The 19,835-nt window shown below is 36.0% G+C and overlaps 1 protein-coding gene across 3 annotated transcripts; it reads left to right on the forward strand.

Annotated features, from left to right (window-relative positions):
• Nucleotides 1–10,486: 10,486 nt before the first annotated feature.
• esd (esterase D/formylglutathione hydrolase) lies at nt 10,487–16,646 on the forward strand. Of its 3 annotated transcripts, none has more exons than XM_054615521.1 (9): nt 10,487–10,575; nt 11,410–11,479; nt 11,663–11,751; nt 12,452–12,550; nt 13,143–13,267; nt 13,366–13,485; nt 14,459–14,557; nt 15,440–15,607; nt 16,461–16,646. In XM_054615521.1, the coding sequence occupies exons 2-9, from the start codon at nt 11,412–11,414 to the stop codon at nt 16,539–16,541; spliced, it is 849 nt and encodes a 282-aa protein (XP_054471496.1). In that variant the 5' UTR covers nt 10,487–10,575; nt 11,410–11,411; the 3' UTR covers nt 16,542–16,646. The 3 variants fall into 3 exon arrangements, with proteins under 3 accessions (XP_054471496.1, XP_054471495.1, XP_054471497.1); XM_054615520.1 differs by having other exon boundaries at nt 10,494–10,575; nt 11,354–11,479; XM_054615522.1 differs by having other exon boundaries at nt 10,506–10,574; nt 11,404–11,479.
• The last annotated feature ends 3,189 nt before the right edge of the window (nt 16,647–19,835 follow it).

A 19,835-nucleotide genomic window follows, 5' to 3' on the forward strand; every position in this document is an offset into this window, starting at 1 on the left:
AAAATCAACAACATTGTAGTAGCTTTAAAAGTATTATCTTTTTTTTCATTTTGGGGTTTGACAGAAATCGTCTCGCCGAAGTAATGAAGCAGTTTAAGATCAGTGATTCCTAAGTCAAACTCATTTAGCTTTGACAGGAAGAACATGTCGTACTGCGGTGTGATGTGGATAAACCCTGCCAGAATTATTTAAAAACTCATACATATTCATGCTCTGCCTTGTAGCAGAGTTCAACCATTCACCCCAGCTGATCCCTGTGTGTGTGTGTGTGTGTGTGTGTGTGTGTGTGTGTGTGTGTGTGTGTGTGTGTGTGTGTGTGTGTGTGTGTGTGTGTGTGTGTGTGTGTGTGTGTGTGTGTTGTGTGTTGCTTTACTAGATTCTTGCTACAGGAGTTAAAAATAATCAGTTGACATTAAATGATGAAACCGTAGTGAATAGGTGTTTTATCATATTCAAATCTTTACTTGTGATACCACACTATAATAAATTCTAATTAAAAGTATTTCATGCTTTCAAAATTTACTGAATTCAGAATTTTTTTTACTCAGGGTTTCAAAGGTACAGCGGCGAAACAAATATTCAGAAGTTAAAGTAGTGATACCACACTATAGAAATACTGAATTATTAGTAAAAGTCCTGCTTTTAAAATCCCACTTGAATCCTTCAAACCATGATCTAAACTTGGAATGAACTCAAGTCTGTATCTTGCTGAAAGAGAAAATGCAGTATGAAGGTTGTTCTTGGTGTTTAGAGAGCAGCTGATCTCCTGACAGGTCTAAATCCAGCACACCTGAAACATTAATCCTGTTTGTCAGACTGTTGACGGCGCTGAGATCAATCCAAACAGGATTCCTCCTCATTTGCTGAACCCCAACGACACGGCGCTGCCTCAGCATTGATTAGCAAAGACACATCTGATCCTGTTGGGTCTTAAACACTCAGATTATTCATTCTCTGTCTCCTGCTGGCAAACATAACACAACAAATCCCCAAAATTTACATTAGAGGCATCAATACCCAACATGCTGCGCTGCGGTTAGAAGAGTGAGTTGTGGTGTTACAATGTATTCGTTTTGGGGTACTATATTCATTGTTATGCTATGACAGATTTTATTTATATGACCGAATATTATCAACTAAGGAGGGATCACTCTCCCAGGATGGACAGACATGCAATAATTGTTGTTTTTATGGAGCAGCAAAATGATTAATTTACAACATAGACAATCCATATAACAAAAAATATATTTTTAATGTGAATACAGTTGAAAAAAGGTAGAGCCAAGAGTATGTCAAGCAGCATCAGGGTGTTAGAGTCTGAGCCACACGACCTCTTGTCCAACGTGTAACCTGGAAGGACAGGCTTCACCATGAGCCGATTATGAGACAATGGACCTCTGGACACAGACAGACCCAACCACCAGGAGCTATCCACACTTACTTTATAGTTGTTAAGCTCCTTTTTTGTTTTGTGTGTCTTTGGCCAACCAGGATCAACTAAGAGTGGTAGTAAATTAGGGATTACAACAAGGTCCTGGAGGAGTAGATCAACCAGCATATAACTCAGATGGTGAGGGAGATGTTTCTGCATGAAGAGTATACTTTACGTCACACTAGAGGCCGACCCTGTTTTGTTAAATGTATATTAAAGTGGCCCTATTATGCTTTTCCACTTTTTCCCTCTTCTTTAGTGTGTTATATATATGTACATGTAAAAGGTCTGTAGAGTGTAAAAACCTGAGAAGTCCTTAGCTGCCTGAAACAGCTCCTTGAACTTCCTTCACTTCTGTAACTTTATGAGGTCACAATGTTACGGAAGTGACGTAAAACTCCTTTCGGCTAGTTGGCCCTCAAACAACAAAAGAGAGAGACGGATCTGAAGCTCTAGAGGAAGAGTTTTTTTGAAATGTGAAACGTTGACCAATCACAACAGAGCGAGCTAACGGACCAATCAGAGCAGACTTTGTTTTCTGTAGGGAGGAGCAAGCGCTACAACGGAGCGTTTCAGAGAGAGGGTGAGAAGAGGTGCTGCAGGACAGCCAGGATGAGAAAAACAAGGAGGATTATGAGCATTAACACATGTAAACATGTTGTAACTGTAACTGGAGATAAAAATATGCACCCGGAAAATAGCATAATAGGGCCTGTTTAACTCGAACTGCATGCAAATAACAAGAACCCAAAAAATCAACCCAAACACATTACAAATATTCAACTCGGCTAATGTCTACTGTCTTTCTGTCTGTTTCCTTAAGCCTCTCCTGGACGGCCCCTATCTCCTTCAGATCCTTGCTGCTCTGAGGAGCTTCCAGACAACTCGGTGAAGATGACTGACACTCAGGCTTTCCCCACGACGCACCACACAGCAGTGGGTCTCTGATAAAGCATGAAAGCACTGAACAAGTGTCCAACTTGGGCATTACCAACTCCTACAGTGAAGTCAGAGAACACATGACAGTAAGAGCTTTTAATCACAACGAAAGTTCTGCTGAGAAAGGAGGATTTTTTCATGAGAGGGGAAGTAGAAACCCTGTAATGCAAAATACATTACATTACATTACAGTCATTTAGCAGACGCTTTTATCCAAAGCGACTTACAGGAAGTGTATTCAACATAGGTATTCAAGAGAACTACTAGTCACCAGAAGTCATAAGTGCATCTCCTTTCTTAAACAAGCATCTAAAAGCATAAACCAGAGCAAAAGTATAGTGCAGAGGCAAATTACTACGAAAACAATAATTGCAACAGACTAATACGAATACAATAAGTGCAGCAACTACTACGAATACAATAAGTGCAGCGAACTGATACGAATACAATAAGTACAACGAACTAATACGAATGCAATAAGTGCTACGAGGAAGGCTCCGGGTAGTACTTCATGAAGAGGTGAGTTTTCAGCCTGCGCCTAAAGATGGGCAGCGACTCTGCTGTCCTGACGTCAGTGGGGAGTTCATTCCACCACTGAGGGGCCAGGACAGAAAAAAGCTGTGACCGGGTGGATCGGCCTCAGGGACCTCTGAGCGACGGGGCAACCAGTCGCCCCGAGGCAGCAGAGCGAAGTGGTCGGGCGGGGGTGTAGGGCTTGACCATGGCCTGGAGATAGGAAAATACAATACTTTGATATTATCTACATGGAGGTTGAAAAGTTTGTAATCTCCTGCCAATAAAGCTTGATTGGGTTCGGTCAGATGCCTTAGAAGACTACTCTACTCTTCATTTTTAAGTTCTTTTAGGTTGCGGAAAGTCATCTTTCAGAATCAGAAACATTTATTTGCCAAGTATGCGTACGCATACAAAGAATTCAACTTCGGTTTTTCCGTCGCTCTCAGTGTACATCCGTAGAAATAGACAAATAAAACAGAAAAACAAAAAACAATAAATATAAATATTTATATATTTAAACAGCAAAGTAGGAAAGGGAGGCATAAAACATTTAACTTCTATATACACGTATAAATATAAATATTTATATATTTAAACATTAGGTGTCTGACTTATACAGTTTTCATCTCTGTTAAAATAACCACTTTTGAAGAGCTGATTCCATTCATTTGAACAGTTGAGTATGTTCATAAACCTTATTCCTTCTTAATCTATTATCTCCTCTGTGTGTTCCTCTTAATTGAAAATTATTAAGAGTTCAAAAAAAGTAAATGAAAAGGGGATTTTAATCAGTGAACTGTCTGATAATAGGAATGTGAAAACCTGCAGGATTCTTAATAGAGGAGAGAGGTGAACATCTATTATCCGTGTCATACTCCTGAATACAGACACGAGGGCAAATTACCCAGCAAATGTAAAAAAAAAACCTGTGTCTCCCTCTGGCTCCTGCTGCTGAAGTGATAGCATGTTATTTGATTAACATGGTGGAACATGTAATTAGCAGGCCGGGCTCAGAAAAGGAGCCTCTATCCATTTACCATTCGTTTCAATCTGATTAGCTGTGCATGCTGCATCAAAGGGCTTCATGACAGGGATAAGATGGCGACATCCTGTTAGAGGACGGTAACTCATGTCACCCATCACATCACATCACATCACATATTCTCTCATTCCAGTTATGTGTTTATCGAAGCTCTCTCTTGTGTCTTTTCCATTTAGTGATGATCCGTAGTGGAACGATGCCAGTGCAGGTTCAGGTGTTAAACATGCAACAGGGCCCAAATCCAAGAGTTCAACCCGGCTGCTCTATTCCTGCAGACGTCCATCTGTTGGCAGTCTGTTGCACACAACACACAAGCATTATTAATAGCCACCTTTTTTAGTTGTGGAGTCCGGAGGACGGTGTTAATTATATATCAGTTATTACATTTATTATTTTAGAAAAAGCAATTAGGAATTTAATTATTAACTTTGCATTTAAATGAATGCATTACAAATGTCAAATGTCAAATTAGTAATTTAGCATTTAAGGATAGAATAATTAGTAATTAGCAAACAGATTTAGTAAAGAATCATTTATATGCAAACATAAATAAAAACGAATTATTTTGTTGCCATTTGAAACAGCTTTACTAGAAATAATCATAGTAGGAGCAGCAAACTCATGCCATTAAAGGCAATAAAGCAGCTATTGAGCAATGAAGTGGAAATGAGGAATTAGTCTTATTAAGGATTAACTTAAATAAACTTAAAGCTGAAGAACAGTGTTTTTTCCCATAAACATCGCTTTTATGGGTCTTTACTGGAAGAACATTCAGTACAATGTTAAACATCTACCATATACAGGAATCAGCACTGTATTTATCCCCTTTATTGCACAAAATCCATTTGGATTGGGTCTGATCAGTAATGTTCTCTGTTGCGCCTTTAACCACGGTGATGTCACAGTGTCCTGGAGTTCACCTGTACATCACTGCAGCAAGGTGAGAAGTTAAACCTCTGGAAGTCAGCAATATTGCCTCGTTGACATTATAAACACAACAGCAGCGCAGTTACCACTAGTTGATCCTCTTTGCAGTTCAAATTCATCAGTTTGGAAACTTCTTGATCCAAATTGTATTTTTCTTAACTGTTTTTATTGTTACTTTAATGCTTATGAATGCAATGTATTTATACGAAATCCTCCGTCTCTTGTTTCCAAACATTCATAATGAGTTATTTGTTGAAGTCATTAATCAAGAAAAAATGTCAAACAGCTTCTCAAATGTGACGATTGGCTGCTTTACTCTGATTTATTATTGCTGTAAATCTTTTGGATACTGCTGAATTGAATATTGATTGAAAAAAGATAACAAATGAACCATTTAGAAAAATCATTTTAGATGCATTAGTTATACCCTAATTTGTATGGCTTCCCTTTTTTTTTCTGGTCCCGCAGTACATCAGGTACACACAAAATATATAGTCACAAACGAGCAGACGCACAAACACACACACACACACACACACACACACACACACACACACACACACACACACACACACACACACACACACACACACACACACACACACACACACACACACACACACACATCATACATTATCATTCATGGCCCACTCCTGGCCATTAGCAGTTTATTGGATTCTGCTTCACTCTGATTAAACTCATAACATCCTGAGACGCACTGACAGACTAGACTGGCCCCTCCCACCCATTCATATGTGTGTGTGTGTGTGTTTGTGCATGTTTGTGTGTGTGAAATCAACCATTCATTCCACTGTTGAGGACACTACCTCACAGCTGTGTACATGCAAATGATGCACATTTTCTGAGCAGCCAGAATCCAACATTCCCTGTGCTCCAGGTATGAATCAGAAAAGTCTTGACTAAGAACACCAGTCACTTCCTTGTTGTTTCTATTGCTCTTAATTAACGCAGCATAATCCAGAGAGTTTATTTATCCTCAAGGGGAAATTCTCATTTTACAGCAGCTGAGCACAAACGGACCACGCAGTGCAAAGAAAAGTGCAAAAACAAATGTCACACAAACATAACATTTAAAATGTTGTGTCTGGCCTTTTAAGCATGTGCATGCATACAAAATAAATGTAATTAGAAGATACAGAACATGTTAATCTGAGTTTTGATGGCGAAAACAGACCCCCGGCAATTCAAAGAGTTCATGAGTTCCTGCAGAACTTTTTGGCCAATTCCTGATAGTGGTATAACATGTATGTAAACTGTATGCAAAATGTGATTATATTTACATGTTGTGTTTCTCAAGCAAGATGCAAAAAAGATCAAACAACACAACTTTCCTTTTTCTACAGTCACTTGTTGCACTGACACTGGATTAAAGGAATCCTATCATAAAATCTTGATGTTGTAAAAAACATATATAATACAGTCAGGACCCACAGGAGGGATGCAGGAGATCATATTATGGTTGACAAATATCTTCTAGTCTTTTATTTAACATTTATATCTGCAGTACACCGTTTAGCCACATGAGGGATGAATGTTCCTATTACTGATAATGAGATAGTCTGTTAACTCTGCCTAAATGCATTTATTTGGCCTCATTAATAAAGTGTTTAAGATGTGAATATGTTCTAAATAACCTGTGCATAAACAAAGTTGTGATTTATCAAACCTATATGTTTTCAAAATATTTAAGATAATATAAATTGATTAGGAAATGGCTGTAAAAATGGTTAGTAACATTCATTTTAGCACAAATTTGATCTTCTCCCAATTTATAGATAAAGCCTAATGTGAATTTAACCACACCGGTTTGTCACTTTTGAAAATGGGTCCCCAGAAAAAAATGAACTGGGAGCCACTGGTGTGATATATGCAGCCTATGAATACTGTGTCACACAATGTACATTTGTGTGTTTTTTTCCGTTCAGTGTAGAAACAAAGTCTTACGGACGCTTCAGCTTCTGCCTGGTTAATCAGGAAATGTCCATTTATAATTCATAATCTCATTAGACACCTGTGTCCACAGACTGTGGTGTTCAGTGATGAGCTGCTGACTTCCCATGGCCTCAGGAAACCCTCAGACAGACATGTCAAACATTCAAACCCACATTTCATTAATCTTAAATTCATCAACTGTTATTTCTAAAATTCACCGGGGCTCATTTGGTAGGAAAATTATAAATGTCTTCACACTGAAACCGTTTGATCATGCATTCAGAAATAGAGCGGGAATTACTGTTAAAAAATATTTAAAGTAATACAGTGACTAATAACAGATGTCAGCTCCTCATTGATTATTCAAGCAGAAATGATCCCAAAATACTTCCCATGACTTTTTCTCTATCCTTTCATATAAATGATGCATAAATATTCAAATAGGACATATGACCCTTGCAGAGGTTGATCATTATCTCATATTAATCCAGCAAAGTGTAATTACTAAAACGACTTTAGTGGCTCTCTGAACTGTAACTGTGAGGCATCAGGTAAACATTAATTACATTAATTAATTTTAAATAAAGATGAAGCAACAAGTATGAAAATATGGCCACTTTTCAGATCTTTTTTATGTCCCGTTTAAGCAGAGATCGTTTTATTATCTCAGTGAAAAGGTTTTACATTCTGAAGGGCGGTCATTTAAGGACACATCAGACTCTGCATGGACTTTAATTTCAACGCACTGAACTGTGCTTTCTCAGCCTAAACATGAGCTTCATAAAGAATCACTTATTTCCATATAAAGTGGAGTTTGACTGGGATAAATTTGACAAATTTGACTCTATTTCACAGTTTCAGCTCAGTTGATACATCAATGCATGAAAATATGAACCACTCATATCATGTGTTTGTGTGTGTCACTCTTTGTGTAGTGCCAACGCACGTCTTGTCTGTCACATTGAGGCAACTCAGGTCGTCAACTCCCAGAGCATCAGAGGTCGGCAGGTTGAGTTGCACAGATGAATAAATCTGGATAAACACTCACAAGAAACAGGGCTGTTAAATAACTGTGAAATATATATCCAAAAGGAAAAAATCATCAAATCCCAAGAATGAACTACAACAAATGATTTGCCAAAATAAATCATTACCTGCATCCTCTGTCATTTTGATAAAGACATCATGTAGAAACACAATCATGTTGTTGGGTTGTGTTTGCGTGTCAGGTTTCCAAATGAAGCTTATATCTACTTCATGAGCCTCCTCCTCCAGAGTCCCATCACACTGACGGGACTCATCAGAGAGAAAGAAATCAGAAAATGTATTTAGTCATAATATTACAAGAAAAAAAGTGTGATGACAAATAAAGAATGATATTATGACAATAAAGTCATAATATTACAAGGAAAGTTAAAGTTGAAGACTTAACTCACTTTAGTCAGTTGCAATATTCTCAAAATATTACAACTTTGTCCCAATAATACTATGACTTTATTCTCATAATATTCCACTTTTATTCTGGAGCTCTACTGATTTAATTTTCAATAATATGAATTTACTTTAAAAATGATTATGACTTATACATGTAATAATAATTCTACAGAAATGTTACGACTTTATTCTTAATTTTCTTAGGCTTTTACTCGAGAAATATCAGACTTTATTCTCAAAATATTCAAAATTGATTCTCAAACTGTGTTCTCAAAATACTTCAACTTCTATCATTTTTTATAAAATGTTATTAAATATTGAGTCTGGGAGGTCAGAGGTCAGGTACAGACCAGCAAATGTAAATGGTGTTTAAATGTACAATGTGAAGCATTTAGGGGTATTTATAGGCAGAAAAAGGAATATAAGATAAATAAGTATGTTTTATTTAGTCTATGGTCAACTGAAAATAAGTATTGCTGTGTTTTTAATATGTTAGAAGGAGCCATTTATATCTACATATGGAGCATGTCCTCTTCACAGAGTCATGTTTTATGGAACAGACAAACTAAACACTGGCTCTTGAGAGGGCCATTTGCCCTCTCAAGAGCCAGTGTGCACCTTTAAGAGCACTTCAGGTGGGTTGATTTAGACCAGCACAGGAATGCACACACACACACACACACACACACACACACACACACACACACACACACACACACACACACACACACACACACACACACACACACACACACACACACACACACACACACACACACACACACACACATGTCCAGTTAGAGAAAAGTGGCTTTAAACACTGAAGTCCTTCTGTTGCTGCCTGAGAGATTCAAATGATGAGCAGGAAAACAGTAATGTGTGACAAATTCAGTTTTAAATGGAATCTTCCCAGCACACATGGGTGAATGGCTGCAGGCGTAAGCATAATCATGTTGAGAGCAGGGAGAGTATTTAAGGATGCTGAGTGAATTTAATCTTTTTTTTTTTTTTTTTTTTTTGGAGCGTTGGGGGTGGTGGATGATTTGAAACGGTCTAATTTAGGAAGCAGCTGCAAAGACAGACAGGACACAAGCATTGGTGTGCTGTGTTTGTGTTAAATAATTTACAATCCAGGTTCTACGGACACAGTGGGGGGGATGAAGGTCTACTGATGATATGGAGAGCAAAAAAACACAGATATAGATAAACAAAGATTGGCTTTATTTGAGAGAAATTAGGCTTTTCACAGAATGTAAACACTGGACAGTAATTTAATTTTATTTTACTTGCTTTGCTTCACACAAAGTGGGCTTCTTTGTTTGAAAAGTGGTTGCCAATGGTTACAGGTGACCATGTTTGAGGACGGACGGATGGGAAACAGGATTGCTAAATGGCATATTGGACATCTGATTTGCAAAGCTTTCAACAACTCTGTGGTGAAGTGTTCTAGGTATTTTGTATTTTGGAGAGACTTAAATGTCTGATCAAAGTTCCACGATGGTGGAAAATGTTTTTGGCCTGAAAAGAGTAGTGCAAACATATACAGTACCAGTCAAAAGTTTGGACACACCTTGTCATTCAATGTTTTTTCTTTATTTTTATTTTTTTCTACATTGTAGATTGTTAATATTGAAGACATCCAAACTATGGAATGATGTGGTAAACAAACAAATGCTCAACAAACCAGAATATGTTTTATATTTTAGATTCTTCAAAGTACCAGCACAAAATTTGAAAGCGAAAAAAAAATATATATGCCCTTTAAACATGTGCATACAATATATATCATACAATTATTATCCACCTATTGTTTTATGTATTTTTATTTTTAATTTAAAGTCATAACCCTACTCTAAATCAATCAATATTTTATAATTCTAATTTATATAAAAATAACAAAAAAGTATGCCCTTTAAACAAGTGCATACAATATATGTCATACAATTATTATCCACCTATTGTTTTATGTATTGTTATTTTTAATTTTAAAGTCATAACCCTACTCTAAATCAATCAATATTTTATAATTCTAATTATATAATAACAACAAATAACATAATAATATTTATTCATAATACAATAAAATACAATATTATATTTGACTTATTAATTAATTAATTAAATAAACAAAACTAAGCTATAATGCATTTTTTTCCCCTACCAACCACTATCGCCATCTAGCGTCTGTACGTGCGCGTCACGTCTCGAATGTTGCCCCCGTGACGTCATCACGTTGACGCTGACGTTGTTGAACTCTGCACCTTCAGCTCTGCTGCACCGTCAGACTGAGGCTTCTGCACGCGTTTTAATCCAAACACTGAGGTTTGAGAAGGTATGCATCGGACAGCTGTGCTTCTAGTTTGTGCATTTGCTTTGTCACTTGTTATTAAAAAGCTTTATTTCACAGCAGAAACTCTAAATAGTTCACTAGTTAACCATGCGCGCCCCCGCGGTGGGACAGTCCACCAGACTCCCTTTAAGATGTCACTGTTTTAACACTCTTCTGCTTATAAATACAATGCAAAAGTGTTTTTTGAGATTTTTCTTTATGTGTTTAGAATTTGACAATATGTTTTGAGCAATTCGGCATATATATGATGCATATTGCAAAAGGCTATTTTTGTATTAATAGTGTTTTTGTGTGCAGTGTTTTGGGTGAATCTCCTCCAGAAAACAAGAGTTTAGTGATTTTTTTTCTTTTCCTTTTAGATAATAACTTTTGCTAGTTGTTGATTTGCAAGCTGTTTGCAGGTCCACTCCCCCTGTTTAACCTTCACCAACCTAACCTTTCTATTTTTACATGTAGCTGCATTACAGCTGCTACAATGTGTCCAGATGTTTGGTGTTATACAGCTGTGCAGAATGAGCTAGTTTACACACTGTGACTGTTATTTAAGCTGCTTTTAGTGAGGAGATCCACAAAGTGCTCCTGAGATAACAGTTATTACAGTTATGTGACAATATGTCAAAGTGTTGACTCTTCATGAGTTGTTGAAAGCATGTTTCTTGCACTTTAGTTGTACTTTGAAATAAGATAAAACACTATAAACCACATTAAATCAGTTGGAACAGCAGTAGTATATATATTTAATCATTGGTCATTATTCTAGGTAACAACATATGCATTTTGTCAGAAGACTATTCTCATTCTGCTTTTCCGGATCAGTCATGGCCCTCACACAAGTGTCCTCCAACAAGTGCGCTGGTGGCTTCCAGAAGGTTTTCGAACATGAAAGGTGAGATCTTAACAAAACCTTTAAGTGTGCTAAAAGCTCAAAGGTCCAAGTTTACACCCAGATCTTGCGACACACACACACACACACACACACACACACACACACACACACACACACACACACACACACACACCAAACCTATGAAGATATGATTTCATGTGTGTTTGTGTTTCCTCCATGCAGCACTGAGCTCAAGTGTAAGATGAAGTTCGCAGTCTTTGTGCCTCCCAAGGCTGAGACCGACAAATGTCCCGTCATGTACTGGCTCTCTGGTGAGTGTGAAGCCTGGTGTCAGAGCGTCACTGACTGTCTGCTGATTATTGAGTTAATCGATTTAAAGACGGAAAGAAATAAATAATTTAAAGACAGAAAGAAAGGTCTACTGTTGCACTCAATATTTCAGCCCTGAGCCCACAGTTTCACATCAAATCTTAAAGCCTGTTTTTAAATCCCATGAAGGAAAACTAAAAAAAATGTTTTTGTCCATCTCAATACTTTGTAACTTCCCTACTCTATCTGTGGCACTGAGTACATATTTAAAAACAGCTTACAATTATAATATTTCATGTTTAAAAAAGATCAGTAATTTCCTAAAATCGCTGTTCACTGTAGATTTTTATCAAAAAAGAAGAGGAAATTAGGAATTTGTTAAAATATTTTCAGTGCCAGATTAATCCACATTTGGTGCTCTAGTGAGTATTGGTGGCAACAGGACCGTGTATGTGAACATTAGGTCAAAAGAATGATGTGTTTTTATTAGTTTTAGGACAACAATGGAGCTCTACAGCACAGAGAAAGAAGATTAATCACACAATACTTTTTAGTAAATCAATTATTGTTAGTTTTTGTCTTTTCATGAGGTTTATTGACAATAAGAGACTGTAGAAAATAACCAGACTCGTATTTTTGTTCTTTAGCTCTCTGTTGACTCCAGGTCTTCATCATCAGTTTTCACTCTGTGTTTCTCTGCAGGTCTGACATGTACGGAGCAGAACTTCATCACCAAAGCCGGCAGTCAGGTTCCTGCTGCAGAGCACGGCATCATCATCGTCGCACCCGACACCAGTCCACGTATGAAAACACACTCACTCAGTGAAACAAACACACCTGGGAGACAACTCCAAGAGACAACTTCATCCAAACCACCTTTACCTTAACATGAGTGCTGTTTATTTTGACCCAGATAGTATATTTCAAAGGTTTGATTCTCAACACTGTCCTCTTGATTGAATCAAACTATCTGTATTCATTCCATTGAACTTAGAAAGTATTCAGACCCCTACACCATTTTATTTTTATTTTGTTATGCTGCAGCTTTATGCTAAATTGCTTAAATTAATTTTCCCTCATCAGTCCACATCCAAAACACATGACAACACACATTTTTAACATCATAATATATATAATATAATAAAAATATCTTTTTTATTCCACACATTCTTCTTCCTTGTCAAAAGTGTTTGCCTACATTACCAACAATGCAACTGGACTGCTGAAAGTTCAGTCAGTGATTGGTGTATGTTGTGCTAGTAGCAGCTAATGTAGCCTTGAGCCTTTAGCCTGCAGGATTTATACAACTTTACTCGTATGTTGTAATAACTCAGAGATTTAGATGGTTTTCTGTCATCACTTTGACCCCTCATTGTTTCCCATCATGCATCAGGTGGCTGTAACATCGAGGGAGAGGATGAGAACTGGGATTTTGGCACTGGAGCTGGTTTCTACGTCAACGCCACGGAGGACCCCTGGAAGACCAACTACCGCATGTACTCCTACATCACTGAGGAGGTGCGTTGGATTTATGTCACTCGCTCACCTGAAAAACTTTTCAAGACTTTTCAATTTTATATTCAGCTAATGAGTTTTCTTGATGACCTCTCTTTCAGCTCCCCAAATTAATCAACGCTAACTTCCCCACCGACCCGGAAAAGATGTCCATCAGCGGTCACTCCATGGGCGGCCACGGGGCGCTCATCTGTGCCCTGAAGAACCCTGGGAAATACAAGGTATTGCACATCATTGAGGAAGATATATGTATATGTATTCAACCTTACTGACATCATTTTTATCATCCATCCTCCATCAAAATCTTTATTTCCAGTAAATGTAACAGGAAAAAAATATGAAGAGCACACAATATTTTTATTCAGTGAATTATTTCAATAAACTTTATACATACAGTACTGTACATGAATTCACTGTTGCAGTACACTGATCTCTGATTGCCACCCTGAAGAAAAAACATCATAATAAACAAAACGACATACACAACACACCTTTTTTGTGACAAAGCGTTTTTTTGCAATTTGAAGCAATTTGATTTACTATTGTTGCAAGGCAACCACTGAATGATTGCTAATGTTAGCTTAACATTAACCATGAACTTTACGCTATCTTATAATTAATAGTACAGTTAAAATAGATGAAAACAACTTACCGAAAATCTCAAGTACTGCACTAATTAGCCATCTGTTTTGTGTTCAGAAAAACAGATGGCAGCTCTATTCGTTCAGGGCATAGAGCGAAAAAACCTTAACTCTCACTGAAAACAATTATGAGAACCCACCACAGGCTGCTAAATCACACCTAAATCGGGTGTGAGGAACTTTATTGTTCCCAACTTTTCCACACAGCATTAAAAAAAAACATTTGATGAGGACCAAAATCAACAAATGTGACGTAAATACAGAAATTATTATTAGTATTATTTATTGTGAATTATCAAATAATAAATAATAATAAAAAATAGAACAAAAGAGAGACTAGATGCGTTTTTGTTATTTTTGTATAAAGCAAAAAAGAAAAAACAGAAAGTAAGAAAACTTTTGTCTTCATGTAAATTTTTCTGTTTAAGTATATTAAGCGCAATGCAAAATCTGCAGTGAAATTCTTTGCATGCGTAAACAGATTGGCCAACAGAGCTGATTCTGATTCTGATGCTGATGCTGATGCTGATGCGTCCTCGTGTGTTTCCTGCAGGCTGTGTCTGCGTTCGCTCCCATCTGTAACCCGATGCAGTGTCCCTGGGGACAGAAGGCCTTCTCAGGATACCTGGGCTCCGACAGGTCCACCTGGGAGGTAAGACCTCTGCAGACTGGTCCCGATAATAACTGTAATAATGAGACACTGATCTGATCATGGTGAGGACTGTGAGATCAATGTCCTCCATTCAAAACTTTACTTCAGTGACAGTACAGAAGTATTAGCATCTAAATCTAGTTTAAGTAGCAAAAGTGAAAGTACTAATGTTGATTGTTCAATTTAAGATACATATGTTATCTTATTGTTTATATTCATTGATGCATTTATGTGTTAATTACTTAAATGTTGCTGCTGCGATTTCTTTAGTCAAAATAATTCACTGTTAACTTTTAAGCATGTCGTCTTTCACCAGAAACTTAATTGCCATTTTGTTCATAAATCTCAGAAACAGACACAGATAAAACCTACTACCTTGCTTTTTATATACATTTACTTAATATATATATATATTTTATGTACATAATAGTTTATTTTTATACATGTATGTCTATGTCTTCAACACAAAATTGTCTTCCATTATGTTCATAAATCTCTATTTTTACATTTTTCATGACAAACTATACTATGACATTTTTCATGAGGTACTATTTGAGGAAATTTTAATGACATACTAAAGCATGATTTTTTTTGGACATACTATACTATGACATTTTTTATGACAAAGTAAACTATTACATTTTTTTATGAAGTACTATATTATGAAATGTTTAATGACATACTATACTATGACATTTTTTAAAAACAGACACAGACTTCTCCAAACGTGGACAGATAAAAAAGAGCTGAAACTTTTCACCAGAGAACTGTTAGTCAAAGTTTGAACCAGTTTCAAACTTGTTTGAGCTGTTTGATGAGTGTTAAAGGATCACGCGACTTCTCCAGCTTCCTGTTCTCAGTCCTCCTCTCTCTCTCTCTCAGGCGTACGATGCGACGGCGTTGGCGTCGTCATACTCCGGTCCTCAGCTCGACATCCTCATCGATCAGGGCCGTGACGACCAGTTCCTGTCAGCCAGCCAGCTGCTGCCCGACAACCTGATCGCCGTCTGCTCCGAGAAGAAAATCCCCGTCGTCTTCAGACTGCAGCCGGTCAGTTCCTTCAGTCTGTCATTCTGACACCCACGTGGATCATTTAAACACACGTCTGCTAACTGATCAACATAACAGTTGCATGCTGGGTAAATCACCTCCCTATGACAGGTGGTGAAGTAGGTGTTTTTTATTTGGGCTGTCAATTTATTTTCCTTATTAATCATTGTTCTGGTTCAAACTTAGAGGTGAATCATTTTGTTTAATATCATTTTAAATATAGCAAATAATAAGTTAGTACATTAATGTTGTTGAAATGATCAGTTAGTCTGCAAAGTAATGTTTATTAATGATAAGAAACATACATAACAGTTCAATCAAAATGTAAACTTCCCCAAAAATTGATTGTAGCAGTACTGGCTCTGTTGTTCTCTATTCGAGCTACGCTACTCTTACAACTAGTCAGTGTTTGAAACAGAAATCCACGGCTAACTTTTTGAAAGAGTTTGGCAGTAAAATGTGTCTCTTCAAAGTCTTTATAGTGAAGTTAGTCTGCATTGTGTGTCCTTGCTGCGCCACAAAAAGGGTGTTTCGTACTATAAAGAAAGAAACTTGAGAAGTTATTCACTTCATTTGTTTAACTAATGAAGCTTCATTAACTTCAGCTGAAATTCAGAATTAATATTTTCACAAAAATAGGACTGTGGTGTTTGAAATTCCATTATCAGAACAGTAACAATTGTTAAACTTTCTTACTTATCAGCCAATAATATAAATTGACATTGAAAAAACATTTAACTTATTTAATTAGACATTTGTTTTGGTACAACCCAGGTTTTTAAAAGTTCCGACTTTAACACATCTGTTCTGTTTGAGTTGCTTTGTGACCTTGAAGTCGTGTTTCCTCCTGCAGGGCTACGACCACAGCTACTTCTTCATCTACTCCTTCATGAACGATCACATCAAGCACCACGCCAAGTTCCTCAACGCCTGATCAGCCACCAGAGAGGAGGAACGCTGAACACGTCAGTCCAGTTCACGTTGGCCCTGCTGCTCTGATCTCCTGACATCAATCACAAGCATTTTATTTTGCCAGAATTTAGTACAATAACGTCATATGTTCCCTCAAACCAAATTCAAATGTTCAAGAGTCAGATGCCTTTGTATCTTCTGTTTAAACAACCCTGACCTAAAGTCTCATATATAATTACAAAAACTTTATTTTATCATGTTTTGGATAAATGAGCCAGAGGAAATTAAAATATATGTTCCCTACGACCCGACAGTGACCTGGTGGATTCTGCTCGGCTTGTCTTTTGTCATCAAACAGTCACAGCTGTATTTTTAAGAATAAAATCCTCAGTTGTTAATTTTGGTGTTTTGTTCTTATTGAAGTTTGTCAACCTGCAAAGTGTAAATAAATGTTTTCTTATATACTAAAGTTATGTCAGCTGGTAGAGGAGCTCTCAGGTGGACACGTCTTCTTGTGGATACTCAGACTCTCCTGAAGCATCTTCAGACCATCGCTTGGCTGAAGCGTTTCACCTTCCCAGCAACAACGTCCTCCTCTGATGGTTCCTCTACTGAGGAGAGTCTGAGTGGGCCAGGAACATCAAAAAGAGGAGCGGAAAACATGGAAGATCCAGTGTTACATTATAGTTGTGTTTATCTATATTTTGGGAGAGAGATATGATAAACTGTTATATGATTTTTTTTTATGACGTACTATACTACAACATCTTAATGTCATACTATATGTTATTTACATTTGTTGGGATACTACACTGAGATTTTAACAAACTATAATTTATGTATTAAATGTTAATGACATGCTATACTTTGACATTTATGACATACTACAGTATGATTTTTTTCAATATACTATACAATGACATTTTTTATGAAAAACTATTTTATGACTTTATGACAAACTATATAATGATTTTTTATGCCATACTAAACTGACTTTTATGACATACTGGACTGTTTTTTGTACATACTATACTGACATTTTTATGAAAAACTATTTTATGACTTTTTAATGACATACTATAGTATGATTTTTTCTACAACATACTATACTAAGACATTTCTTTATAATGTACTATACTATGACATTTTTATCACAAACAACACAATTACTTTTTAATGACATACTATAACACTTTTTTTGAAATTACTATAACATACTTATCATATTTTCATGAAATATACTATAACTTTTGTATATGTCTGTGACATGCTATTCAAGGATATATTTTTATATCATGTGAATTTGACTTTTTATGACATATTTCATGATTTTGTTTTTGACATATTAAACTGAATTTTCATCACATATTTTATGTCTTTCTATACTGTGACATTTTTATGGCTTTTTTATAGCATACTATACTATGACATTTTTTTAGGACCACTATACTATGACTTTGTCCATGACATACTATGATTATTTTGTTTACATACCATACCGTTTATTAATATATTTTAACATAGTATACTATGATATTTTATGACTTATACACATATGAAGTATTCATAACAAAAATACTTAACTTGAATTTTTACCAATTGTTTTTTTACATTTGTGTGACATACTATATTATGACATTTAATATGTATTCTATATCTTTTATCTTATTTAATATCTTTAAATCATAACACTGACTCTTTGATATACTATACAATTACCTTTTTAGGACATTTTCATGATTTACTATCCTCATTTTACTGACGAACTATACTTTGATTTTTTTTTTTACTACATATAATACTATGAATCTCCCAATGTTGTCAAATTGTGGAGCCCTACAGATGGTTTTGACATCCATATGTTGTGCAGAAAGTATTTCGACTCATTGATTGCATAATTCAGACAGTTGAGGTCTTTACTGATAAAGTGATGAGAAATACAGTGTATTATATACAGTATTCACAGCAGTTAAGGCGACATTAAAGGGACATTTCATGCATTTAAATTTGAGTTGCTGTACAACAAATTACACAAAAGGTTCACAAAGAGTTACAAAAGGGTATGTTACATCAAAGTCACATAAAAAATAAATTTCCTCCCAGTCAGAAAAGTACAAAAATGTGAGTACAGGCTGTTTTTGGACAATATTTATATACAAAATAAGAGACATTAAAAACAACAACACTGCTTCAGCAGGTTTGATTCAACACATTTACACAATTTACACCAGCGTCACATCTGTTCTCTTGTTTCAGATTAAAGGTGGTTTAAGATTTTTCTCAGTTGCCAAAACAAAGATATAAATATTGAAGTTTAAAGTGCAGATTCTGTCGGGGAAGCAGCCGGTTTGGTTTTATTGCTTTTTTCCCCCCAAAACGAATGTGATGATTTAGTACAAAACTGTGGATACAAAATACGATTTGATGAAGAAATGTTCATTACGTACAAGCAAATTGAAATCATAATTATTTACTAAAATCAACCATATTATTTGACATTATCATCCCGATACCTTTAAGACATTTTTTCAGCAGGCTTTTTGAATTAAATCAAAATGATTTAAAATCATGAATGTAAGAAATATTTGGAAGACAGTTTGTTGCTTTACTTCTATTTTACACGTTTTAGCCACGAGGCACAAATAATACTGTTATCTGATCATAGTAGCTGATATAATGAATATAAAACAGTATTTGTGTCATAACTTCACCAAGCTCAGCATAGTGTTGAAATACGTGCACATTGATGTATTTTTTTTATCATATATGTGATATTGTGGATTAATCAGATGTTAAAGTTGCTGATAGGAGTGTTTTCTGGTGAAATATACAGTACATGAGGAAATAGACAAATACATAACTAATCACTATTTTTTCTCAAACATTAATTCCACAACAGGAAACCCTTGTGATCAATAATATGTACACAGGCTATAGTACATTTAAATTAAATCATTTAGCTTTATCACAAGAGAGTAAATGTTTGTTTTGGCAACTGTCAAATCGATCCAGTGGAAACATTAATTTAATTTTATAATTTTTTTTAACTGCTGAATCTTTAAGTAGCTCAAGCTTTGGATAGCAAGCTGCATTATATGTACAGGACAAAAGACTCTTAATCACTCATTCATACAAGCCCGCTGGTTCAAGAGAGTCAGACACTTAATGTGGTTTTATTATGGCATTTAGGAGAAACACGATCTGATCCCAGACCTGCCAAGAGGTTTTGAAGGGGCAGTACGTAAATCCAGTTTCCTGGAAAAGTTATTATTATTATGAGAGGATTTATCTCTCAATATCACCAAAGGCTTAAATA

This window comes from Anoplopoma fimbria, chromosome 16, assembly GCF_027596085.1.
Source record: "Anoplopoma fimbria isolate UVic2021 breed Golden Eagle Sablefish chromosome 16, Afim_UVic_2022, whole genome shotgun sequence".
NCBI classification, from domain to species: domain Eukaryota; kingdom Metazoa; phylum Chordata; class Actinopteri; order Perciformes; family Anoplopomatidae; genus Anoplopoma; species Anoplopoma fimbria.

Coding starts and splice junctions, on each gene's coding strand:
- esd (XM_054615520.1), top strand. CDS start 11,364: ATGCATTTTGTCAGAAGACTATTCTCATTCTGCTTTTCCGGATCAGTC. Junction 13,486..14,458: donor AGAACCCTGGGAAATACAAG/GTATTGCACATC, acceptor TGTTTCCTGCAG/GCTGTGTCTGCGTTCGCTCC. Junction 15,608..16,460: donor TCGTCTTCAGACTGCAGCCG/GTCAGTTCCTTC, acceptor TTCCTCCTGCAG/GGCTACGACCACAGCTACTT.